At 43.3% G+C, this 27,236-nt stretch overlaps 1 protein-coding gene across 1 annotated transcript in view; it reads left to right on the top strand.

Moving 5' to 3' along the window:
* Positions 1-25,256, top strand: part of LOC121869750 (probable E3 ubiquitin-protein ligase HERC1) — a gene marked incomplete at its 3' end in the record, with an annotated part of 129,873 nt that extends 104,617 nt beyond the window's left edge. The window contains 5 exon segments of the mRNA XM_042371323.1: positions 9,401-9,581; positions 15,394-15,522; positions 20,850-20,963; positions 24,775-24,942; positions 25,065-25,256. Coding sequence (XP_042227257.1) covers positions 9,401-9,581; positions 15,394-15,522; positions 20,850-20,963; positions 24,775-24,942; positions 25,065-25,256 — 784 coding nt within the window.
* Positions 25,257-27,236: the final 1,980 nt, after the last annotated feature.

Raw genomic sequence — 27,236 nt, 5'->3', positions numbered from 1 at the left:
GGAAGAGTTGCGTAACCTGAGTGACACCAACACCGATAGCAAGAGCGAAGACGACGAGGATCAACAGTTGGCAGAGCAAGAAGTACTTTTAAAACAATTCTGGAGAACATTCAACATCAAGAAAGCTGTGGACTTCTTGGTGGAGGCATGGGATCAGCTGTCTGTAGCAACTGTTCGTCACGCATGGAGACATGTGTTGCAAGGCATTCCGGCCGTTAGGCAGAGTCAATCTGTGACTGGTGAGGTTCAGACTGTTGCAGTAGCAGTGGACCTTGCCAGAGAAGCTGCGCAGAGTGTTACAGCTGCAGGCTTCTCCGAGACCACCAACGACGACATCCTGGAGGTGATAAGGGATCCTGATGTGACTACCGACGAGATGGTAGATGATGATGACGTCAGTGAAGAGGCAGGTGGTGCGTCATCCCAAGAAGAACGCCGCTTATCCCATAGTAATGTTAGGGGTGCCATCGAGTGTATTGAGAAAGTCAAGCTCCTCCTTTCCGACGACCCTGACGCAAACAGGTATGAAATCTTCACTACCCAGCTGTTGCAGACTATGGAGCCCTACATCAAGGTTTATCACGACAACATAAACACCAGCCGTCAGCAAAGCATAACAGAGTTCTTCGCCCGCAACCCACCACAGCCAGCCCAAGCCAGTGATAGTGACAGAGGCTGAGACAGTGATGATGACTTTGAGGGATTTGTCAGGGAGGCACTAGTAAGTGTGGATGACACCGATGAAGACTCACCTGAGGGCCAGTAGCCTGCCCTCTGCCTCGGAACCAGCCTCCATTCCCCTACACCGACCCATCTCTTCTACTAACGTAAGTGTTAACCCCAACCTTGTTTTTTTCTAACCTAACCTTCAGTTTATTATTCTCTTATTGACTGTTCCCTTCTGTATTATGTGTGGGTGAATACCATCATAAAGTTAACATGTTATTTTTAGTGAAACGTATATATTGTGTCGGGAAAAAGTGGAGTTTGGGGGTCGGCCCGGTCTCTATTTCAATTAATCCCATATGTTATGTTGTTCACTTTACGCGTTTCTCACTTTACGCGGGCCGCCGTGGGTTCAATTAACCATGTAAAGTGAGGGTTCACTGTATATTCAATATGACCCAAGTTAGTCGACAAAGCCATGAGTGGCTTATTTCCAGCAGGGTCCTTGTGCCAGCAGCATCTAGTGCTCCCAGGTGTCACCCATCAAAGAACTAACAGAGCCAGTGTTGCTTAACTTGGCTGATTGGATAAGAAGCTGTGTTTCCAACTTGGTATAACCATGTTACTTCACAAGATGGTGCCTTTAAAATCATCATACATGTTTGACAGTACAGAGGTGGAATTCTGGGTCAACCATAGTGACACAGGATGAATGAAATAAGTTTAGAAATAACTGTACAGTACAGTATATGATGTTAGGTTAAGACCAGGCTGAGAGAGAACATTTGAGAATCCCATCCCTACTCTGAACCTCCCAGTGATTGGCACTAGAAGTAAACCCACAGCTTCATCACTTGTTCTATTCCCTAAATGGAGACTGAAGGGGAGGCAGGAAAATTTAAGTTCCCCCTTCACCCCCTCACAGCTATAACATGGGCCATCACAAGCTCAGGTCATTCCTTAATGTAATTTTATATAATATGATGTGAGACTGATGACAGCAGCATGGATGATATGGAATTCTTTATCACAGGTCTTTCTTTATTCACTACCTAAAGATACAAATGAAGAACTTCTTATATAATTAGATTATTATATAAATCCATCATCACTCTTCCTCTTGATATCATAAACCTTCCTATTTTAAGAAACGTATGTGAATGTTAGGGAAGAAATCAGCTTCATGACCATGTGAGTTAGGGCGCTGGAATTTAGTTAATGAATAAATTCTTAGTCTGGAATTATGTCTCTCAAAGTTAACTACATATGTGGACTAGACACAGAACTTTGTCTTGTGTTAGAACTTTGTCTTGTGTTAGAACTTTGTCTTGTGTTAGAACTTTGTCTTGTGTTAGAACTTTGTCTTGTGTTAGAACTTTGTCTTGTGTTAGAACTTTGTCTTGTGTTATTAGTGACCTTTGTTGGGACCATCATCAGGGTAGACAGAGCATTTTATACTCATGTGTGGGTCAGCCTCTGGTCTCATCCATGTGTGGGTCAGCCTCTGGTCTCATCCATGTGTGGGTCAGCCTCTGGTCTCATCCATGTGTGGGTCAGCCTCTGGTCTCATCCATGTGTGGGTCAGCCTCTGTTCTCATCCATGTGTGGGTCAGCCTCTGGTCTCATCCATGTGTGGGTCAGCCTCTGGTCTCATCACCCATGTGTGGGTCAGCCTCTGGTCTCATCCATGTGTGGGTCAGCTCATCTGTGTCAGCCTCATCCATGTGTGGGTCAGCCTCTGGTCTCATCCATGTGTGGGTCAGCCTCTGGTCTCATCCATGTGTGGGTCAGCCTCTGTATCATCCATGTGGGTCAGCCTCTGGTCTCATCCATGTGTGGGTCAGCCTCTGTTCTCATCCATGTGTGGGTCAGCCTCTGGTCTCATCCATGTGTGGGTCAGCCTCTGGTCTCATCCATGTGTGGGTCAGCCTCTGGTCTCATCCATGTGTGGTGTGTGTGGCTCAGCCCAATCTCAACCATGGATCAGCCCCTGGTTTCATATGTGGGCTGCAGCCTCTGCATCATCCATGTGTGGGCCACCTCATCCATGGGTCAGCCTGTCCGTCCATGTGTGTTCCCAGCCTGGCTCATCCATGGTAAGTCAGCCTCTGCCCTCATCCATGTGTGTGTGTGTGGGGGTCACACCCAGTCTCATCCAGCATAAAGAGGCGTGGCCTGTCCCAGATCCAGGTGGGTCAGCCTCTGGTTTACCTTATATGTGTGTGGGTCAGCCTCCAGTCTTCATCCATGGATCAAATTGGTTTCATCCATGTGTGTGGGGTCAGCCCCTGTGTCATCCATGTGTGGGGTGTTGGTCAGCCCTGTCTCATCCATGTGGGTCAGCCTCTGGTCTCATCCATGTGTGTGTGGGTCAGCCTCCAGTATCATCCATGTGTGTGTGTGTGTGGGTCAGCCTCCAGTCTCATCCATGTGTGGGTCAGCCTCTGGTTTCATCTATATGTGTGTGGGTCAGCCTCTGGTATCATCCATGTGTGTGTGGGTCAGCCTCCAGTATCATCCATGTGTGTGTGTGTGTGGGTCAGCCTCCAGTCTCATCCATGTGGATCAGCTTCCTGGTTTCATCCATGTGTCAGCCTCTGGTATCATCCATGTGTGTGTGGGTCAGCCTCCAGTATCATCCATGTGTGTGTGGGTCAGCCTCCAGTCTCATCCATGTGTGGGTCAGCCTCTGGTTTCATCTATATGTGTGTGGGTCAGCCTCTGGTCTAATCCATGTGTGGATGTGGGTCAGCCTCCTGTCTCATCCATGTGTGGGTGTGGGTTAGTCTGCAGACATATGGTCACAAACACATTAAGTTCTTCATTTTAAATTCAGTTTTTTAGGTAGAGAGTTGTATGCATCAGAGTTGTGTTGCCTCCACTGTAGTATCACTGACAAGTTTGTCCTTCACCAGGGGACTTGAGTAGCCTGAGACCACCTATGAATTGAAGGGAGGAACTGATTCCGCAGGATGTCTAGGTATTTATTTGCCGTAAACCTACCCTTAATTTGGAAAACATCTCCCATACCGTGTAGGGATATGTAGCCCCACACGTTCAGTGTCACACGCCCACTTCTAGCCACCTCGTATATGTGGGCCCTGTTGTATCTGCAGGAAGGGAAAATACGATACAAATATAAATATATTGCCCTAATTAAGCTATTACATCTTAAGTTAAGTTTGTAGTATAATACTTGAAAAGAAATTTTAATATTATGCTATAGTCTTCGAGGCTTTTATTTGAAAATGTATAGTAATGAGCTGTTCGATGTTTTACGGCTATATCGACAAATACGGTCTAAATCTTATTTTAATCATTATGAACTTGTTAATATGTTAAGCTTACTTACCTCGTGCGATCTGGCCGCCACAAATGAATTTTACCGTGGTTAGTACTGGCAAAAGTCTTCTCATCCGTGAAGACTACTTGTGACCAAAACTCCAGGTCCTCCCCCACATATTGCTGGGCAAACTGGAAGCGACCAGTGCGGTGTTGTTCAGTTCGCTGTTTCTTTTTGGCAGGGACTCCGTGTTGTATGCCAACCTCATGCAAACGTGACCTGACAGTCTGTGAACAAACGTCTAAGTGTAACGCCTCTCTGATGGCGACAGCGTCGGAGAACGGGTTGTTTTAAATTGCTGCTATTATGGCGGCATCCTCATCCCTAGTAGGTCAGTCGGGGGCGTGGTCTTCTTTCTGAAAATAGACACAATATTGTTTTTGGATTGCCAGTGTCATAACCTGGTATGCCATTAACATTATGGCATACACTCATAACCCTTACCAAAAACCATAACATTTACATTATAATATTTTCATTATCATATCATTTATATAAAAATAAATATCTTAGATATTGTTTATATCCCGGTTCAATCTGAAATTTTCATACATATGCAAATCAGTTCAAATACACCGTTTTGGCATATCTCCTGATCCACCTCTTCACAGCAAGTCGGTCTGCGATGTCACGCACCGTAAGGCCTTCTTCTCGGAGGGCGATTATATGGCAGTGAGTAGTTAGTGCTGTTGCGTCGTGTTCATGGTGACAGAAGTAATGCCTACTGTTGATCCTGTATTCACAACAACACTTCGGTCAAGCTCTTATTGGCTGATTAGATCATGCCAAGTGATATGTGATTGGTGGGCGTAAAACCTGATGCTGACGTCATAAATAAGATAGGTAACTATTGAAAATGCTGTTACCTAACGATGAGTACAGTCTTTTGCCGAACAATTGTTGATTTTTAGTTCTACAAAGGGGAACCAGATATTAAGCTCCATACATCAGCTGCCACTTGGATACTTCATTTTCCCAATGGCCACATTTCACATATAATTCGTGTTATAATTGCCATAATTACAAATGTAATTTATTTACACGCACACACACACACACACACACACACACACACACACACACACACACACACACACACACACACACACACACACACACACACAGTGAGAACAACTCAACAGTAACAGTGTACCCAAGTTAACCTTCACACAGTGAGGTCCCAGGTACCCAGTGATAACGGCCCGTGAGACCCAACAACAACCAGCGATGTGTTAATCCGTCTACGATAGGAAGGCCTGGAACCACACCTCACTCATATAACACCATCTGTGAGGGAATTACTACACCACGTGAGGCCCCTCATAACACCATCTGTGAGGGAATTACTACACCACGTGAGGCCCCTCATAACACCATCTGTGAGGGAATTACTACACCACGTGAGGCCCTCATAACACCATCTGTGAGGAATACACCACGTGAGGCCCCTCATAACACCATCTGTGAGGGAATTACTACACCACGTGAGGCCCTCATAACACCATCTGTGAGGGAATTACTACACCACGTGAGGCCCCTCATAACACCATCTGTGAGGGAATTACTACACCACGTGAGGGAAATTACTACACCACGCAGGTCCCTCATAACACCATCTGTGAGGGAACTACTACACCACGTGAGGTCCCTCCTAACACCATCTGGGAGGGAGTTACTACACTACGTGTTTGCTGTTCAACACCTACATTAATCTGTATGTTCACTGTATGTTCCTTTACCTTTCTCTAATGAAGGCTTTTGTTAAACCACCAATGTATGTAATAAGTCATTTATGTCCAATGTATATTTTCAGCCTTCGGGCTGCAGAACTTTTTCAATAAACCGTCAATTATTATTATTATTATTACACACACACACACACACACACACACACACACACACACACACACACTCTGACTGATAACTATAATATGCAAAGATACATGTGACTGACAAGTGAGTCTATTACAGTGTCTGCCCTCTAACTTACGTCAAATTATATTATGTAATGCTCACACTGTAAAGACAATTAATTCCTCCATGAAACACTAAAGATTAAATGTGGAACATACGAGGTCTGTCCAAAAAAGAAACCAAACTTTTTAAAAAACAAATTTATTGCTTTACTTACAACTTAATCAGACTTGTCTCCTTCAAAGTACACCCCTCCACTGTTGATACACTGCTCCCAACTTTTTTTCCAGTTCTGAAACACGTTTTGAGAGATGGTGTGCTGGTCTCGTAGCGAATTTTCTTCTATATCTTCTATCGTCTGAAATCGGCGACCTTTCAGGGTGGATTTTAACTTTGGGAACAAAAAAAAACCAGCAGGGGCCAAATCCGGAGAGTAGGGCGGCTGGGGGACGATAGTTGTCTCGTGCTTCACCAAAACGTCACGGATAAGGAGCGATGCGTGAGCAGGTGCATTGTCATGGTGCAGCATCCAGGTCTTGTTTGTCCACGCCTCAGGCCTCTTCCCTCGCACTGCCTCCCTCAAACGCTTCAGGACCTCCAAGTAAAACTCCTTATTGACTGTCTGACCACGTGGAACAAACTCACGATGAACGACGCCCTTTCAATCAAAAAAGACGATCAACATCACCTCCACATTCGAGCGACTCTGACGTCCAGATTTGGGATCGTCTTCGGTGGATGTTCTTCCTCTTTTGAAACGCTGGTACCACACGTGACATTGCGTACGGCTCAAACAATCCTCCCATAAGCCTGTTGCAACATTTGAAAAGTCGCCTTAAAAGTTTTTCCCAATTTGAAACAATTTCACGCAAACACGTTGCTCTTCAAGATCCTTCATTGTTCAACTTGCAACAAATCGCTAAGTGCATTAAGCACACGTTTACTCTAGCACGTGTAGCTCGATGATTAATTGACGTGGCGTGATGCGGCTAGTGTTAGACTAAAGGTCAAGGTCACCGCTACACAGTGCTCCTGTCGCAAGCACGCTGTGCCGGCTTGTTGGCGCGCTATTTAAAAAGTTCGGTTTCTTTTTGGACAGACCTTTATATTCTTGAAATTTGATGTGAGAAGCTGGTGGTAGCCCTGGGTGTAGCTGCGTTGCCAGTTCATTTATATAATTTCTTTATTTTTTAAGCAAATTTACGAATATTTGGAAACTATCATGATCTTAAATAACGATGAATAGTTTATTATTATAAAAATGCTGCTTTTGGATTATTTAATATATTATCCTGACAGTGATACAGCCAAAAATAAATCCACCAATCACAATCACCTTTACATACAGCCTTCCTTCCTTCAAGTATTGCCAGGTAAAATTGAGAGTACGAGACCCAGGGTGAGGTCAATGGAACTTTGGCTGACTGTACCTCCAGGTCACCAGAGTATGACAGGTACCTACAGGTCACCAGAGTATGACAGGTACCTGCAGGTCACCAGAGTATGACAGGTACCTGCAGGTCACCAGAGTATGACAGGTACCTACAGGTCACCAGAGTATGACATGTACCTGCAGGTCACCAGAGTATAACAGGTACCTACAGGTCACCAGAGTATGTCAGGTACCTGCAGGTCACCAGAGTATAACAGGTACCTACAGGTCACCAGAGTATGACAGGTACCTACAGGTCACCAGAGTATGACAGGTACCTACAGGTCATCAGGGAATGACAGGTACCTGCAGGTCATCAGGGAATGGCAGGTACCTACAGGTCACCAGAGTATAACAAGCACCTGCAGGTCACCAGAGTATGACAGGTATCTACAGGTCACCAGAGTATGACAGGTACCTACAGGTCATCAGGGAATGACAGGTACCTACAGGTCACCAGGGTATGACAGGTACCTACAGGTCATCAGGGAATGACAGGTACCTACAGGTCACCAGAGTATGACAGGTACCTACAGGTCATCAGGGAATGACAGGTACCTACAGGTCACCAGGGTATGACAGGTACCTACAGTTCACCAGGGTATGACAGGTACCTACAGGTCACCAGGGTATGACAGGTACCTACAGTTCACCAGGGTATGACAGGTACCTACAGGTCACCAGGGTATGACAGGTACCTGCAGGTCACAGTATAACAGTACCTACAGGTCCCCAGGCATGACAGGTACCACAGGTCACCAGAGTATGACAGGTACCTGCAGGACAGAGCATGACAGGTACCTGCGGTCACCAGAGTATGACAGGTACCTACAGGTCACCAGGGAATGACAGGTACCTACAGGTCATCAGAGCATGACAGGTACCTGCAGGTCACCAGAGTATAACAGGTACCTACAGGTCACCAGAGTATGACAGGTACCTACAGGTCATCAGGGAATGACAGGTACCTGCAGGTCATCAGGGAATGGCAGGTACCTACAGGTCACCAGAGTATAACAAGCACCTGCAGGTCACCAGAGTATGACAGGTATCTACAGGTCACCAGAGTATGACAGGTACCTACAGGTCATCAGGGAATGACAGGTACCTACAGGTCACCAGGGTATGACAGGTACCTACCTCCAGGTCACCAGAGTATGACAGGTACCTACAGGTCACCAGAGTATGACAGGTACCTGCAGGTCACCAGAGTATGACAGGTACCTGCAGGTCACCAGAGTATGACAGGTACCTACAGGTCACCAGAGTATGACATGTACCTGCAGGTCACCAGAGTATAACAGGTACCTACAGGTCACCAGAGTATGTCAGGTACCTGCAGGTCACCAGAGTATAACAGGTACCTACAGGTCACCAGAGTATGACAGGTACCTACAGGTCACCAGAGTATGACAGGTACCTACAGGTCATCAGGGAATGACAGGTACCTGCAGGTCATCAGGGAATGGCAGGTACCTACAGGTCACCAGAGTATAACAAGCACCTGCAGGTCACCAGAGTATGACAGGTATCTACAGGTCACCAGAGTATGACAGGTACCTACAGGTCATCAGGGAATGACAGGTACCTACAGGTCACCAGGGTATGACAGGTACCTACAGGTCATCAGGGAATGACAGGTACCTACAGGTCACCAGAGTATGACAGGTACCTACAGGTCATCAGGGAATGACAGGTACCTACAGGTCACCAGGGTATGACAGGTACCTACAGTTCACCAGGGTATGACAGGTACCTACAGGTCACCAGGGTATGACAGGTACCTTTATAAAGGTAACAGTGTTTAGTTTAAGTATTTTATCACATCAATTTTAAGTCCCAGAAAATATTTGTCAAATGTTTCCTGTATTTTTGTTGGTAAATATTTGAGTTGCTCTTATGATCAACCTTTTGGTTCATTATAATAAAATCTGTTCATAAAACCTGTGATCATTGTTATGTGATCAAAGATATACAGTAAATTAAGTGTCTCATGAAATATAATACTTTAAGTTTATGTACTGTACCTGAATGTCTTACCACAGAACGTGATGTTTATCTCAATGACGGAAGACCAGTTTTATAAACTACGGGTGGTGGCATTGTGTCGAACAAGATTACACGTGTGGGGAATGTCTGGGTTACACCAGGCGTCATGTCTCAGAGCACTGCTCTGCCACCTACCGTCACTCCTTCTCTCACAATATCACCACGAGAGACCTTTAGGTGAGATATATGCTACTGTGTGCATAACCCCATGTTGGTCAGCCCCCTAGATACTGGTGGTCTCTCTCTGATAAATAAAATCATTAGTGTTGGCTGAATAAAATATTAAAAGTGGCGTCCAGTAGTGAAGGGGCCATGTCCATCAGTTTCCTCCCTTACAAGCACTAATACCTTGACTACAATATAATACCTGACTAATACTTTTAACATATAGGTCAAGTAAACCCTGATATTTGTAAAGTCGGTCCCTGGTGACTTTGGTCCCGTGATTTCGGCTAAGTTACAGTGGTGATCTCGACCCATTTCTGTAATCTCGGCCCACATAGGATGCGGGCCAAAGTCACCAATGGTATTAACTGTCAGGCTTTTTGAGACTTTTTATTATAACTTTATTTTAAGGACATGGATTTAAAATCACATTATATATACAGTGATCCCTCGGTTAACTAGCGCCTCGGTTAACGAGATTTCGGTTAACGAGTTACCTTTCATAAGATTCTTTCTTCAGTTAACGAGCAAACCCTCGATTAACGAGTTTCTTGTGAGCCGACCTCAACATGTTTTCGCTTGTATTTGGCGGTCCACCAGCTGTAGTATTAGTCCGCCAATACAGTAATTGGTTCTAGGGCTAAAATTCCTTACTATTTTAGTAATTATCAAGAAGTTTATACTATTCAATAATTTTAAAAGTTTTATATTAAATTTTGTCGTCATTTTAACAATTATTGAACATAATTGAAGTATAGGAAGCTAGTTTTTTGCGCGCCATACAGCCTGTCAACACACCATACAGGCGTCAGTCTCTGTGTCTTTTCAGTGGAGGTAACATCTTGCTTGAGACTCTCTTCAACTAAATGCTTTTTTTCTGTGTTTCCAAGCAAATTATTGGTCAATTTGAAATTTATTTTACATATTGACAATATATAATGCAGTGCAGTGTTGATTTAAAGAAAATAATCTTGAATTACACCAAGAGAACTAAAATTTTATGGGTGAAATGGTGCCATGGGGTGACTTCTCTTCCACCCCAATGCCTTTTCTTCTTCCTTCTCCTCCACCCCCATTCTAATTCCCATCATCATCATCATCATCCAGGAGCCTTCTACATACACACCTCAAAGTAAGCGTACTTTTCTACCTTTTTTTTTTAATTTTGGCAATTTTCGGTGAGCTGGAACCAATTACCCCAAAACCCATTGAAGCAATGGTTTCGGTTAATGAGTTTTTCGGTTAACGAGCAACCTTCTAGAACGGATTGTGCTTTCGTTGGCCGAGACTACTATACTGACATGTGTGTATATATATATATATATATATATATATATATATATATATATATATATATATATATATATATATATATATTATATATATATATATATATATATATATTATATATATATATATATATATATATACTACTAACTAACTGCTATATATATATATATATATATATATATATATATATACACACAGTTGGTCTCGCGGCCACATTCCGCGTTTCACCGTTAACGCGGTGCCTTGCAGAACCTAACATTTCACATTCATGGTCATGAACCCCATTACGCGGAGGCGGCTGGCAAGCCACCATTTTGTTCAAACCTCCGCCCATCCGCCATGTTGTGTGTAGGCGAAATGGAGCACAAAGTGCCTAATCATCAAAACATTACGAGTTCTTCACCGCCACCTACAGCCAGCCAAGTCAGTGATAGTGATAATTGTGAGGATATGGACATATAGACTTTGGGGGTTTGACAAAGAAGCCCTGCAAGCCTCTGTGGTGGATAGTGATACAATTGATACAAGTGATACAGGTGGAGGCCAATAATCTGCCCTCTTCCCGGAACCAAGCCCATCCCGTGTGCCCAGCCATCTTTTCTACTAATGTAAGTGTTAAAAAACCTAATATTGATATTTCTTTAATTATTAATTGTGTGTGCATGCATCAAAGTTAAGATAATATTTTTACTACAACATAGTTGTGTGTCGTCAAAACGTGGAGTTGGGATACGCCTGGACTCCATTTCAATTAATCCCATATGTTATATTTGTTCACTTACTAGTTCCTCACTTTCCATGGACCCTCCGGATTACATTAACATGTCTTGAGGACCAACTATATATATATATATATATATATATATATATATATATATATATATATATATATATATATATATATATATATATATATATATATATATATATATATATATATATATATATATATATATATATATATAAAATCAGGAAAAGGGGAAACAACGGGCTCGTTGTTCCTTTTCTTATCACGTTTTCATTGTGGATCTACATGATATACAGTAGAAGTCCAAAAATCCGGACAGCTTGAGATTGAGTGGGTCCTTATTTTTGGTTTCGGATTCTCAGGCAGTACTTTTAAAATTCAAATTTAAGGAGGTAAGTAGAGATGAACAGGTACATTTTGAGAGCTTATGAGTAAACATGCTTCATTTATCAAAACGAGCAGTTTCAAAAAATAAAGTCAACACTTGACAAAAATGTAAACAAACTGTCCTAATACTACAATGAGTCTTGAAATTCCTAGCCATCCATCACTAAATGCTTACTCTGATTCAATGTTTATTTGCTCCTTAAAAGACTTTACTTTGCAATAAGCATCAGCCATATTGCATACCTTCTGATACGTTTTTAACAAAACCATTTGTGCAACACTTTATCAAGATTTTCTAATTTGGGCCAATGTAAACTTTTTTCTCTCAGCAATTTTATGAGAAGCCCAGAAGAAGTTGTGAATTCTAAATTTTATTCTTTGCCTTTTTATATCATAAATTGTAGACTTTTCAATGTAGTATGTTTCCATTAGATCAGTGTTGCTCATTTACATTCTGGTTCTTAATTATTTCAAGTTTGTCACTCAGTTTCAACATGTTCTTCTTTCTCTTCTTTAACAAGTTTATCTACTTTGGAGCCATTATTATGGGCTTGTACAGTACTCTGTAAATGGAAACAGTAGGACTCAAAATTAACGTCGTCACAGTTTGATTGCTTGTTTTAAAAATTAGGCGACCATTCACTTAATAGCTGTGCAACTGTATGCGTTCATGCATCACACATACACACAAAAAAGATTTATAGTGCCTCAAATTTTACATTTCAGGACAAGCTAATTACAAAACTAACAAAATTAGCTACCTATAATTTACAATTACTTTTATTATTAGAATTATGTAAATTAATTTTTTAAGCAACTCCATTCATTCACGTAACCCACAAAAGTCCGCTAAATGTAAAAAGTTTGAAAGTTTTGAAAAGTCCGGATTCTCGGTGGTCATTTCTGTCATCCGATTTTTGGACTTTTTACTGTATATATATATATATATATATATATATATATATATATATATATATATATATATATATATATATGTTATATATATATATATATATTTATTACTCTTAGCTGAAGGTATAGTGAGTTTTGTTAGATCAAACCAAGCTAGTAGAAAAACATAAATTCACTAACTATGAGGGAAGTGCTACCGGTAGGTGGCGGTTATTGTTTGTAAAATGTGAAGTTGCATTATCGCCTCATGGGCTATTAGATACTGCACATGACATTACCATGATCACTGTCTATATGTCATCAGTTCTCTGGTGTGGAAGCTTTGGTCTTGGTGGGAGGTGTAATGATTGTTTATCAGACCATAGCTTACAGCCCAGAGAAGAACAGCGCATTAAAGTCCCATAATTCCATCAAAGTCCTAGATTTCAGAAGGGCAATGTTTGAAAACACAGCTGAGAGAAGGGTTATCACATTTGGGGGTGAATTACATGACCTCACACTGTACCCACAGAGGGCGACCTCACTTTACCTGGAGACCTGACAACGATAACCTCACCAAATAAGACGGTTGAGGATGACCTGCTCATGAGATCTGAGGTTGACGAGTTCCACAACAATTTAAATAATGAGTTACTTAATGCACAAAGGCAGAACATACCATACAGTAAGCTCAGATCAAACAACAATGACGCTAAATGGATAAATAATTATTTAAAGAATATTATTGACCAAATGAAGGCCTTAGGTAGGAAAATAAATCGTGGTGAAGTTTGCCACCGAGATGATTATAAGGTATTGGCCAGTAGGGTTAAGACCGAGATAAGAAAAGCAAAGAGGAATAATGAACTGAAGATAGCAAGGGAGGCGAAGTCATACCCCAAGGGATTCTTTCAAATGGATCAAACTAAAACACGAGAAAAGATTGGACCAGTACAGTCAGATACTGGCGAGCTAACTGATAATGACGGAGAAATGAGCAATAATCTGAACAGATATTTTTCATCAGTTTTCACCACCTAAAAAGTGAGATTAAGACCTGACCCAGCAGAGTTCATGGTCTAGCTGGCGTCATGACCGTGTTGACTCAAGAAACTATTCTCCAGCCCGCACCTGTTCAAACACAGCTGTCTCGACACATCTGTATTAGTGACGACATCTACCGGCCAAACACCATCAATCCATGTCCTTAAAATAAAGTTATAAAAAAAAGTCTCAAAAAGCCTGACAGTTGATACCATTGGTGACTTTGGCCCACATTCTATGTAGAGATTACCAAAATGGGCCGAGATCACCATTGTAACTGGGCCGAAGTCACCAGGGGCCGACTTCACCTGTATCCATGAGGTACAGGTAGTTGTGTTAGCTGTGGTGAGGTAGTTGTGTTAGCTGTGGTGAGGTAGTTGTGTTAGCTGTGGTGAGGTAGTTGTGTTAGCTGTGGTGAGGTAGGTGGGTTAGCTGTGGTGAGGTAGTTGTGTTAGCTGTGGTGAGGTAGTTGTGTTAGCTGTGGTGAGGTTGTGTTGTTAGCTGTGGTGAGGTAGTGTTGTTAGCTGTGGTGAGGTAGGTGGGTTAGCTGTGGTGAGGTAGTTGTGTTAGCTGTGGTGAGGTAGTTGTGTTAGCTGTGGTGAGGTAGTGTTATTAGCTGTGGTGAGGTAGTTGTGTTAGCTGTGGTGAGGTAGTGTTGTTAGCTGTGGTGAGGTAGTTGTGTTAGCTGTGGTGAGGTAGGTGGGTTAGCTGTGGTGAGGTAGGTGGGTTAGCTGTGGTGAGGTAGTGTTGTTAGCTGTGGTGAGGTAGTTGTGTTAGCTGTGGTGAGGTAGGTGGGTTAGCTGTGTTAGCTGTGGTGAGGTAGGTGGGTTAGCTGTGGTGAGGTAGTGTCAATAGTAACAGTTAAGCTGTGGTGAGGTAGGTGGGTTAGCTGTGTTGATGAATATAACAATAAGATTTCATAGTATCTTTACCTTCTTATATCACCTTTTTTTCTTTTTGCCAGGTTCCTCAGAGGCTGTTCAGTCGTGTTTAAAAGTACAAGTCGTTATTGATTTATTTACAGTGTGTGTTAAACTGCACACTACAAATCTGTGCCCAAAAATTTAGTTTATTAAGTTTTAAATTTTCTTTATGTAAATATTAATATACAAGGAAAACATTAGAAAAACACCATATAAGATGATCACTTTGGCCAGGCTGACAGGCTGGTAATGTTGCCTTCATGAGCTTCATGCAGCAAGTGTTCCTACAATGCTTTATGATACACAACTATTGAAACTCTGTATTTATCACTTATAAGTATTTATTGACGTGAAAACTCTTATGTGAACAATATGTTGGTTCTTATAATGGTATACGTACTGGTAATACCTTAGGTGCCCACAATAGTTTACTGTAGTGGTGATAAATGAACTTTTGATACAGTTTTAACTTATCTACAGTACGTATATGTATAGCAAGATAGAACACTGAGAGATAACCTTACAAATGATCTTTCCACAGTAAGCAGTGGAGAGCAACTAGTTCACAGCCGCTACCTGCAACAACTGTGTTCTCTGGCCCTTTTGCTGAGGCTGGACAGCGTCCTCTGCACCCAGCCGGCACCCATCCACGTAGCCAACCCAGAGCCAGGTCGGTCATTGTTATTTATTTAATAGACTTATACAGATACTAACCACACTTACTTTTATTTTATTTTTTGCATATTATCTGATTGAATTTTGGTCATCACTTGATAAGAAATGGCTTAAAAATTTGTTAATTGGCTCACAACACAGTACTGTACTATATCTAGTGTATGACTGTGTAAGTCACAGATACAGTACAACAAGTTTGAGGGTGTCAATAATGAGTGTAGCGAGCCCACGCAGGGACATTTTGAGGCCATATGAACTGGATATAGGACATATTCTAAGGTTGAAGATGAAATTTTTCTAAAATTATGAGTATGATTTTCAGTTGGAATGCATGTGCTCAAGATATACAACATCCGGTGTGATCAGTAAGATGTCCATTACATAGTAGTACAGATTGTACCAAACTGTTCTGCTCCAAACATTACAAAACTGCATTTTATCTCCTTAAGAAAATATATAAAAATGGTGTAACTAACCATTTAAACAAGGTAAAAAATATCCTAAATCTTAAAAATTTTGCCTTTGAAAATGCAAAAAAAAAAAAAAAAAAGGGCAAAATCCTGGACATATTTAGATATTTCAAAAACCCGGTAGAACCGAACAATAAAACGTGTCCGTGAAAAACTGGACGTATGGCAATCTTATCCGTGAATAATAGAGGACCGCAAAATAAAAATACACAATTTATCCGGGCTTACTTTATACATCACTCACCGCTACTCATATATGTTACGACAGAATTTTAAATTTACGATACAGGAATACAGTGATATCTCCGTTATCTGGAACATTTGGTGCAGATCACTTCCAGGAATGAGAGGTTTCCGGGTAATGAGATGACTCTCTCAAAGCCAGAAATAATCCCTCGTCCCTGGGATTTTCCGGGGATGGGGGATATTTTTCTGGGTTCGAGAGATGATGTAATGCGCAACTTCTGGAACTTCCGAGAAAAAATTTCTGTTACCCGGAAAATTCCAGAGATGAGGGATTTTTTTCTGGCTTTGAGAGAGTCATCTCGTTTCCAAGAAACCTCTCATTCCTGGAAGTGATCTGCACCATATTCAGAAAATGGATGGTACCTTTCACTACAGAAAACAAGTCTTTCTCTCGGGGGTAACTCATTCATTTCACATAGGTTCCATTGCTGGTTACCTGCGGCCAGGGTCGTATATACAGAAGCAGTAGATATCTTACAATTGTCTTCAAATTACCACTGGCTGTCCCTCTAGTCTCCGGTAATTTCCCAATGATCGGTACCAGTGTACAGACAAACAACAGCCAGGTAGATTTCCACCAGGTCACAGAGTATGTCTTTGCCTCTGGACTTCTCAATTCGAATATATACAGTCAGCACACTGCCAGTACACAATTCCTTAGGCTTTTCTCTTTATATTGCTCACAACAATTCCACAACACTTGCACAACAATTATCTTCAGCTGTCACTAGGCTTGTACGTCACACTTTGAGCAGAAACTGTCGACTAACTCCCTAGGCAGCTTGCCGATGTTTATATACATCTCATCAGGCTTCCAGAACATCCTAGCACCATCCAGGTGTTGCAGGTCAGAACGATATACACCCTGAAGGCTCTAGAATGATTTAGGCTTACAATACATAAGTAAATATTAACAAAACTGATGCAATACATTCTAGAAAATTCTTACATAGTTACCGGGTGATAATATACACAAGAAAATCTCCCCAAACTTGCCAAAATAATTGCTGCTTGGGACAGAAAATAATTAGAACACCTTGTTGAAAAAATTATAATACTGAATTATACCTCGGCATAACAATATGAATAAGTGTTGGCATTAATATTTATCAGTGCAACTGTGCCCGTAATACCAGGAGTCAGCAATGTTGTTTACAGCATTCATGATGTTAAATCTTTTCCAAAAATCTCTATATGATTGCTGATCCTCACTATCAGTTGCAGCTAAAAGTTGTCTAAATGTCCTGCATAGATAGTGGACCTTAAAGCTGGCAATCACATCTTGATCCATTGGCTGTGGCAAAGAAGTTGTGTTCTTGGGCAGTTATTCAACCCTAATATATGTGAAGGTCAGGAGGGTTAACAGGGTGGCTGGGAGCATTATCAACAAGTACCAGAGCTTTGTTGGTTACTTTACCTTTCTACAGCAGGACAAAACCAGCTACATAACCAATCTTGGAAGAGGCTGCCAGTCATCCATGCTTTCCTTTTCAAACACCATATAACAGTTAACCTGGATTTGTTGTAGCCCTTGAAAGTCCTGGGATTTTCTTAGTGGTACACAAGCATGGGTTTCAGCTTGAAGGTACCTGCTGCCTCACAGAACAGGGGTGTGGCCATACCTTCTTCTGGAAGGGTAAGCCTGCAGTGGAGATAAACCTCATTTAAGGAGTTGTCTTTGCCATGCGCCAACGCATCCTACATAGGTTAACTGAAATGCCTATTGGTATCCACTAGCGCCTCATGATGCTCCGAGTCCCACTGAATTACTCACTTCACGCATTCTTCATCAGTGCATATGCCCCAACACAAGATGCAGAGGATGAAATCAAGGAGGCCTTTTATGCCGACCTTGACAGTGGTAACTTCTATTCCCAGAAAAGACAAGGTTGTGCTCCTTGGTGACTTCAATGCCAGAGTTGGTAGAGATATGCTGACATTTGGCAGGGAACCATCGGGAGAAATGGACTAAGCAAGTGTAATCCCAATGACCTACTGCTCCTCATCAAGTGTGCTGCTCACAACCTCACTATCACCAATACCTTGTTTAGGCAGGCCGACAAGTTCAAGGGTTTGTGGCAACACCCACGATCCAAACACTGGCATCTCATTGACTACATCATTGTCAGAGAAGGAGATCGCCGAGGTGTCCTCATCACCCATGCAATGCGGGGCTCAGACCACTGTGATACTGATCATCGGCTCGTCAGAGCCAAGCTCTCATTTCTCGTCGCTACAAAACGGCAAAGGTAGCAAACCTCTAGAAGAGGTTTTAACACTAAGAGTCTTGAGGATACAGTGGTAGCACAGGCTTTCAGAGAGCAGCTCGAACATGGTCTGATAAACAACCCAACAACAAACAACCCAAATCCCAGTGCCGAATGGGGTATTCTCGACATTGTCATGACGAAAACTTGCAGAGACCCTTGGCCAGATAGAAAGAATACACCAGGACTGGTTTGATGAAAGTGACCTGGAAATCAGTGTACTCGTCGATGATAAACGTGCTGCTTTAACTGACTGGCCGAACAACCCTCAGTGGACCAAAACTGATAGCTTCCACAAGAAGGAAGCGACTGGTTTAAAAATAAAGCATGTGAAATACAAAAATGTGCAGATCAGCATAAGATGTGCAAAATTTTCAATTCCACTAAAACATTTTATGGGCCAATCTGTCCTGGTGCAGTCCCCCTCCGCTCATCGGACAGTAACTCTTTAATTAAAGACTATGAAGGCCTCCTTCAGCACTGGAAAGAGCACTACCATTCACTGCTCAACTGAAACACCGATGTGGATGTCCTGACTACCCGGCAGGTCCCTCAGCATCCAGAGCTGACCCACCTCGGCTATCCTCCATCCCAGGTTGAGGTAGCTACCGCCATCAAGCAGATGAAAAATAACAAGGCCTCAGGGCCTGATGGAATCCCAGCCGAGGTGTATAAAGCAGGAGGACCTCGTCTTACCAGCAGTCTCCACTCTCTCCTGGAGAATATATGGGAAAAGGAGAAAATCCCCCAACCTCTTAAAGACGCCTCCATTGTCAATATTTATAAGACCAAGGGAGACCGGTCAGACTGTGGCAACTACTGTGTGATCTTGTTGTTGTCCATAGCTGGGAAGATTATTGCCCGAGTCCTCCTAAACAGACTTTCTTCCTGAGACGGAAACCTCCCTCCCAGAATCTCAGCGTGGCTTTAGACCATCACGTGGCACCACTGGCATGATCTTTGCTGCCCATTAGATACAGGAAAAGAGCAGAGAACAGCATCTTGACCTGTGCAAGGCCTTAATCGACCTAACCAAGACTTTCGGCTCAGTCAACAGGGAAGCCTTCTGGTGGACCCTCAGCCGTTTTGGCTGCCCACCAAAATTCACCGCCATTGTGAGGCAACTCCATGGTGGTATGAACGGCAGTGTCCTGCACAATTTTTGTACTGGCACCAACTCTCTATTCCATTTTCTTGGCTGCCTTTCTTACTCGAACCAGTGCCAATTTAGCCAGCAGGGTGGACATCGAGTACCTGATGAAGGGACTTTTCAACATAAGACGACTCCAGGCAAGAACAAAGGTGTCGGAGGCTTTCATTACTGAACTTCAGTATATAGACAACCTCACCCTTCTCTCTCACACAGAACGCGACCTACAGGAGATCCTGAACACCTACACAGATGCGTATGCACACTTCGGCCTTGAGGTGAATATACGTAAGACTCAGATTCTCTTTCAGCCTGCCCCTGGTTCAGCCACACCTCCACCATCCATCCATCTTAACGGTACTACACTCTAATGTTGTCCACTTTCAGTATCTTGACTCCCACCTGTCCACTACTGCGGACACCAATGAAGAGATTCAACATCGGATCAGATGTGCCTCTCAAGCCTTTGGCAGACTCCAAAACCATGTCTTCAGCTGTAGGGAGCTGAAATTATCTACAAAGCTGCACGTATATAGAGCAGTGGTCCTCCCCACCCTGCTATATGGCAGTGAGACATGGGTCACATATAGGAGGCACCTCAAGGCACTTGAAAACTTTCACCAACGTAGTCTACGTTCCATCCTCCGAGTTTGCTGGGAAGACGAGAGAACAAATGTCAATATTCTTGCTGACACCAAGTGTAGGAGCATCGAGGCTACCATTATCCATGAACAACTACGCTGGACTGGCCATGTTACCCGTATGGACGACAGTAGACTGCCAAAGCAGCTACTTTACAGTCACCTAATGAATAGTAAAAACACTGGCGGGCAACTGAAAAGGTATAAGGATAGACTTAAGACAAACCTGAAAAAGTGCCAAATCGACCCCCTCACCTGGGAGACGATTACTCCACACCATAACGCTTGGAGGAGCACCTCAAGAGAAGGTGTCAGATAGCGACGTGTCCTGCTAATATTACGTATTTAGGTAATTAGATGTTTTAATTGCCTGTATATTGGCCTGGCGAGTTAATGCTTGGCATTTACATACAAAGGTATAAAGCTAGATGTCGCATTCTGGATTGAACAAAAAGGATCAGATCCACATTTCTGGAGGAAGTAAGTGGATGAAAAGCCCTTTTGTTTTACTTAATATAGCTCCACATATTTAACATTATTTTTTTCAGTTGCTGAATGGAATTGGCTGGACACCCTGTGTACTGCTGTTAACACTGCTGAGAGTTTAAAACACCGCACTCCTCTGCCACGTTCTTTTGTTACTCGACACTTCAAGCAGTCAGGTATGTTATATGGCTGACTCTCTGTTGGAAGTGCTGCTGATGGATGTTGTAAGTAGTGACTGATGAACTAGATGAATGTCTTGGGGCCTTGTTGTAGAAGGGGTCTCCCACAGCATGTGTTCATTATGGTTGCCAGATATTTTAATTGACAAGTCTTATGCTTGTGTGTTATATATCTGCTGTATGCAAGGATGGCTCATTCATAGCTTCCTATACACTTCAAAATGTATATAGATTTGCCCCAAAGTATCTTTACAAAGGGGTCCGATGAATTGCAAAATAAGCACTGTGACTCCTGTTGTCTCGGCAGGGTTGTCAAAATCCTCCGTAAAGTTGCTTTTTGGGGCGATGTACTTTATAGGTTATTGATAATGATTTGAGAGAACTGTTCCACACACACACATGTTTCTGGTTTACAAGTTAAGGTAGCCAAGCCTGAGTCTCCAAAGGTTTAGAAGACATGGGCCACCCAGAGAGTTTATTTTATGGTGCTGTATTCTTAAAACATAGCGCTATTGACAAACACTTGGGATGAATTCTTTAGTGAAATTCATATTAAAGAAAATTTCATTCTTTTCATGGCATGAGAATTCTTCCTTTGAACAGAATAAATTACTGCAGCTTGAGAATATCAGTGTTAGTGCCTTCTCCATTTTTTCTACACATGGATCATGGCTTAAGAATATACATTTAACAGTTGCAGGTGTACGGTACAGTACAGTACTTCCAGAAACACTTGCCAGAAACTAGCCTCGGTTATCTTAATGTAGTGGCCAATGGTGTTAATGTCATGGTACCTCACCACTGACTCTCCAACCAATCCAACAATTCCACTTTTGTATTCACTGTGGTGTTTGTTTCCACACTACAGTATCCACCACCTCTCACTGTATGCTTAGGAGGCATCATTAAGGGCAAGAGTCAAAAGAAATAGTAAGAAATAGTAAAAGATATGGAGGCATGAAAAGCTGCCAGTTTCTTCGGGTGTTCCTTGAATATCCAGGTAAACAAGACTGCTTCAATAGTAAATTTTTTTGCATAGACTTACTATTATAATTGGGGAAAACTTGTTCACAGTAATTTGGTGGTCTCCTTTAATATACTTGGCCTCCACACTGGTATGAGGTGTGTGGCCCTCCATACTGGGTGTGGCCTCCACTACTGGTTGTGGCCCTCAGTGAGGTGTGGCCCTCCTTCATACTGGTAGGTGTGGTGTAGCCTCCACTACTGGTGGGTGTGTGGCCCTCAGTACTGGCAGGTGTGGCCCTCCAGACTGTAGGTGGGGCCTCCACTGGTGGTACTAGTGTGTGGCCCTCCAGTACTGGTAGGTGTGTGGCCATCCACACTGGTAGGTGTGTGCCTCCAGTACTGGTAGGTGTGTGGCCCTCCACGGTGGTGTGTGGCCCTCCACTGGTAGGTGTGTGGCCCTCCACTACTGGTAGGTGGTGGCCCTGCACTAGTAGGTGTGTGCCTCCACCACGGGTAGGGGTGTGTGGCCTCCACTACTGGTAGGTGTGTGGCCCTCCAGTACTGGTAGGTGTGTGGCCTCACTACTGGTAGTGTGTGGCAGCCTCCCACTACTAGCACTGGTAGGTGGCCTCCACTCACTGGCTTAGTGTGTGGCCTCACACTGGTAGGTGTGGCCTCCACTACTGGTGTGTGTGGCCTCCAGTACTGTGTGTGTGGCCCTCCAGTACTGGTAGTGTGTGGTGGCTCCACCACAGGTGTGTGGCCCTCCAGGTGGTAGGTGTGGCCCCTCCATCACTGGTAGGTGTGTACCCTCCACATGGTCAGGTGTGTGGCTGTGATGTCCAGTACTGTAGGTGTGGCCTCTGGTGCAGGTGTGGCCTCTGGGTCCCCTTCACCATCATCTTGCACCACCTTCACCTCATCTTGTACCACCTTCACCATCATCTTGTACCACCTTCACCACCATGGTACACCTCCATCATCTTGCACCACCTTCCCATCATCTTGGCATCTTGTACCACCTTCACCACCACATCTTCACCATCATCTTGTACCTTCACCATCATCTTGTACCACCTTCACCATCATCTTGTACCACCTTCACCATCATCTTGTACCACCTTCACCATCATCTTTACAGCACCATCATCTTGTACCACCTCTCACCACCATCTTGTACCACCTTCACCACCATCTTGTACCACCTTCACCACCATCTTTACCACCTTCACCATCATCTTGTACCCATCTTCACCATCATCTGTCACCTTCACCATCATCTTGCACCACCTTCACCACCATCTTGTACCACCTTCACCACATCTTGCACCACCTTCACCACATCTTGTACCACCTCACACCATCTTTACCACCTTCACCACCATCTTGTACCATCATCACACCATCATCTTCACACCTTCACCTTTCACCACCATCTGTACCACCTTCACCATCATCTTGCACCACCTTCACCACCATCTTGTACCACCTTCACCATCATCTTGTACCACCTTCACCATCATCTTGTACCCCTTCACCATCATCTTGTACCACCTTCACCATCATCTTGTACCACCTTCACCATCATCTTGTACCACCTTCACTCATCATCTTGTACCACCTTCACCATCATCTTGTACCACCTTCACCATCATCTTGTACCACCTTCACCACCTTCATCTTGTACCACCTTCACCATCATCTTGTACCACCTTCACCATCATCTTTGACCACCCACCATCATCTTGTACCACCTTCACCATCATCTTGTACCACCTTCACCACCATCTTGTACCACCTTCACCACCATCTTGTACCACCTTCACATCATCTGTACCATTCCTTCACCATCATCTTGTACCACCTTCACCACCATCTTGTACCACCTTCACATCACCATCACCACCATCTTGTACCACCTTCACCACATCTTGTCACCTTCACCATCATCTTGGCATCTGTACCACACTTCACCATCATCTTGCACCACCTTCACCACCATCTTGTACCACCTTCACCATCATCTTTTACCACCTTTACCATCATCTTGTACCACCTTCACCATCATCTTGTACCACCTTCACCATCATCTGTAACCACCTTCACCACCTTCATCTTGTACCCACCTTCACCATCATCTTGTACCCACCTTCACCATCATCTTGTACCCTACCTTCACACCATCTTGGTACCACCTTCACGCCAAATTTGTACCACCTTCACCACCATCATTGTCACCACCTTCACCTTCACCACATCTTGTACCACCTTCACCCATCATCTTGTGCCACCTTCACCACCATCTTGTACCACCTTCACACCATCTTGTGTACCACCTTCACCATCATCTTGTACCACCCTTCACCATCATCTTGTACCACCTTCCCCATCATCTTGTACCCACCTTCACCACCATCTTGTACCACCTTCACCATCATCTTGTACCACCTTCACCATCATCTTGTACCACCTTCACCATCATCTTGTACCACCTTCACCATCATCTTGTACCACCTTCACCATCATCTTGTACCACCTTCACCATCATCTTGTACCACCTTCACCATCATCTTGTACCACCTTCACCACCATCTTGTACCACCTTCACCATCATCTTGTACCACCTTCACCATCATCTTGTACCACCTTCACCACCATCTTGTACCACCTTCACCATCATCTTGTACCACCTTCACCACCATCTTGTACCACCTTCACCACCATCTTGTACCACCTTCACCATCATCTTGCACCATCTCTCCCTAGTCCGTCTATTAAGTTTGTTATAATGAAAGGTACAATACTTGTTCACAGTGTTACAGTATCAATGTATGTTTCTCAGATGACAAGGAGCAACTGAGCCTGGCATTAGAAAACAGCAAGTGGGATGTAGAGCAAGATGCAGCGGTCATGTCCTGGGCTACACAGCAGCCTGGAGACTGGCAAGTGGGGGGTAGATGTCAAGTATATATGTGGGGGAGTGGACGACATGGGCAGCTGGCTGAAACTGGTAAGTCACCTATGAACATTTGATAAACTTAATTTGAATTAATACACTGACAAAAACCATGATTAGAGTGCATTGATATTTTCACATACATTTTCACTCCTTGGCAACGTTTTCCATCACAGGCCGCAGCACCCAGGTTCCAGTTTTGACAGAGACACTAGGATGTGCACAGCAAGTTGTCTGTGGCCAGAACTGTACTTTTATTGTGACAGCGAATGGCTCAGTATTGGCGTGTGGAGAAGGGAGCTATGGGCGGCTTGGTCAGGGTAACTCAGATGACCTCCACACACCCTCAGTTATATCCACCCTGCAAGGTAATGTCTCTCTTGTGTCCATAACTCTTAGTAAAATTACCCTCATAATTCGTATGTAAAGGGATGTGGTGTGATGTGTGTATGTATGTGAAGGGATGTGGTGTGATAAGTGTATGTATGTGAAGGGATGTGGTGTGATGTGTGTATGTATGTGAAGGGATGTGGTGTGATGTGTGTTATTATTATTTATATTCAGTCACTGCAAAAGGTATCTCTACGATTTTGAGTGAGACAATATGACATAACTGTTGAAGGATTTTGACAACCCTACCTAGACAACAGGAGTCACAGTGTTCATTTTGTATTTCATCGAACCTCTCCGTAAAGATACTTTTTGGAGTGAGTGTACACCTGTACGTCTTGGTGAAGGTCTTAAAGAAAAAAGAATTTACTGTACCCTGAAGGTGCTGAGAGTGTGAGAAACCCAAAAGAACAAGTGGGAATAGCAGTTAACAATGTTAGAGTGGAATATATTGAAGGAAAATGTGAGGATAAGAGAGATGGAAGGGGGAATGATGAAATAAGTGGATATAGGAGACTGAGAAGCCTGTGATGTGATGGCAGGTTAGGAATGTTTCAGAGATGTTGGAGTAGATGTTAGCAGTAGGTGGAATGATATATGTGGCCTTCAACCACAAACAAACAGAATAGGCAGGCAGCTTGGGACCAGATTTGAGATGGATGTGGACGTTCCGGACGAAAGCATAGGAACCACTTCGTCCAGTTACAATATGGTGGCTATCTTGGATTTTCAAATTGCCGCCATGTAAAACCCTATACTGTACAGTATCTACCAATATCTCGGTTTCTAAGCCACTTATGATCACTATCTTGGTGTCTAAACATACATTTTCAGGGTCAAGGAATACAACTACAGTACACAATTTGGAAAGGCTGCAGAAGGTTTTCATTAACACAAAAGAAACTACATAAAAGTTGGAAAAATGAAATGGAATAATACTGTTAATGTACCATAGTTAATGAAAATACTGTACTGTAAGTGTGATGGTATATTGTCATCACACACCACTGTACATGCATTTTATGCTTGTTCTACTTCCCACAGTGACAACTGCAGAGTTCAGTGCACTTCCAATTAGCCTTTCTGCACATACAGTACAGTCGCGGACTCTTCCACGTTGAACACCCAGCCAGACGACCTGAGAGGTAGAATCAGCTGTCGATATGGCAACAGTGTGTGTTTGTGCGGGGGTGGGAGGAGGAGGGGGATTTCTCCCTGCCTGGGTCTTTTTAGACAGCATTGATGTGATGATATGTAAAGTTCTTGCCTGTACAAAAGGCAACCCAAATGCTCACATCTTGGCACAGGGTGATCAGGTGATGGAACTTGCCAATGAGGATCACCACTACATCAGTATCAACAGTGTGCACCAGACAGTTAGTACACAGCCATTCAGAAGGGCATCATGTAAGTGAATCAGCAGCCTATTGTCTGTTTCCTCGTGATCACAAGGTGCCATGGATCGATCGGTTCCTCGAAGAATAACTGTGGCAATCTTATTGGAAAGGAATGCAAACTGTTCTTGCTTGTTGGTCGGGTCACGTTAGAAGTTGACCCAGTTTCCTGGGAGCTTGTTCTTACCCACAACCTTTCTTTGATCACCCTTTCCTCACTTTTCTCTCGTGGATTCTTTGATGCTGCTGGGGCTGTATGTGTCCCATACTACATCAACTTTTTTTGGAGTTTTGGAGTTGTTTTATTGTGTGTGGAACAAAGACCTGATCAGCATTCTCATCAAATGTCACAATGTTAGCAGTGGGGAGCAAGTGCATTATAGCAGCCCCGCCAAGAAGCTTCATGTCAATGGAATCAGGAGGATTATTCTGGGTGTCCTTGGCCAGAATGTTCAGCAGATCAGAATTCTTTCCTGCTGTGAGTGCAATTTTCCACCGTCAGATAGTGAAGGGGGAAAAGGATGGTTCTCATGGCTGAAGAATACAGTCATGTCACTCACCTTG

This window comes from Homarus americanus, unplaced genomic scaffold, assembly GCF_018991925.1.
Source record: "Homarus americanus isolate GMGI-L3 unplaced genomic scaffold, GMGI_Hamer_2.0 scaffold23578, whole genome shotgun sequence".
In the NCBI taxonomy this organism is placed as follows: domain Eukaryota; kingdom Metazoa; phylum Arthropoda; class Malacostraca; order Decapoda; family Nephropidae; genus Homarus; species Homarus americanus.
The sequence above is the reverse complement of the archived record's forward strand: the minus strand, read 5'-3'. Positions and strand labels throughout refer to the sequence as shown.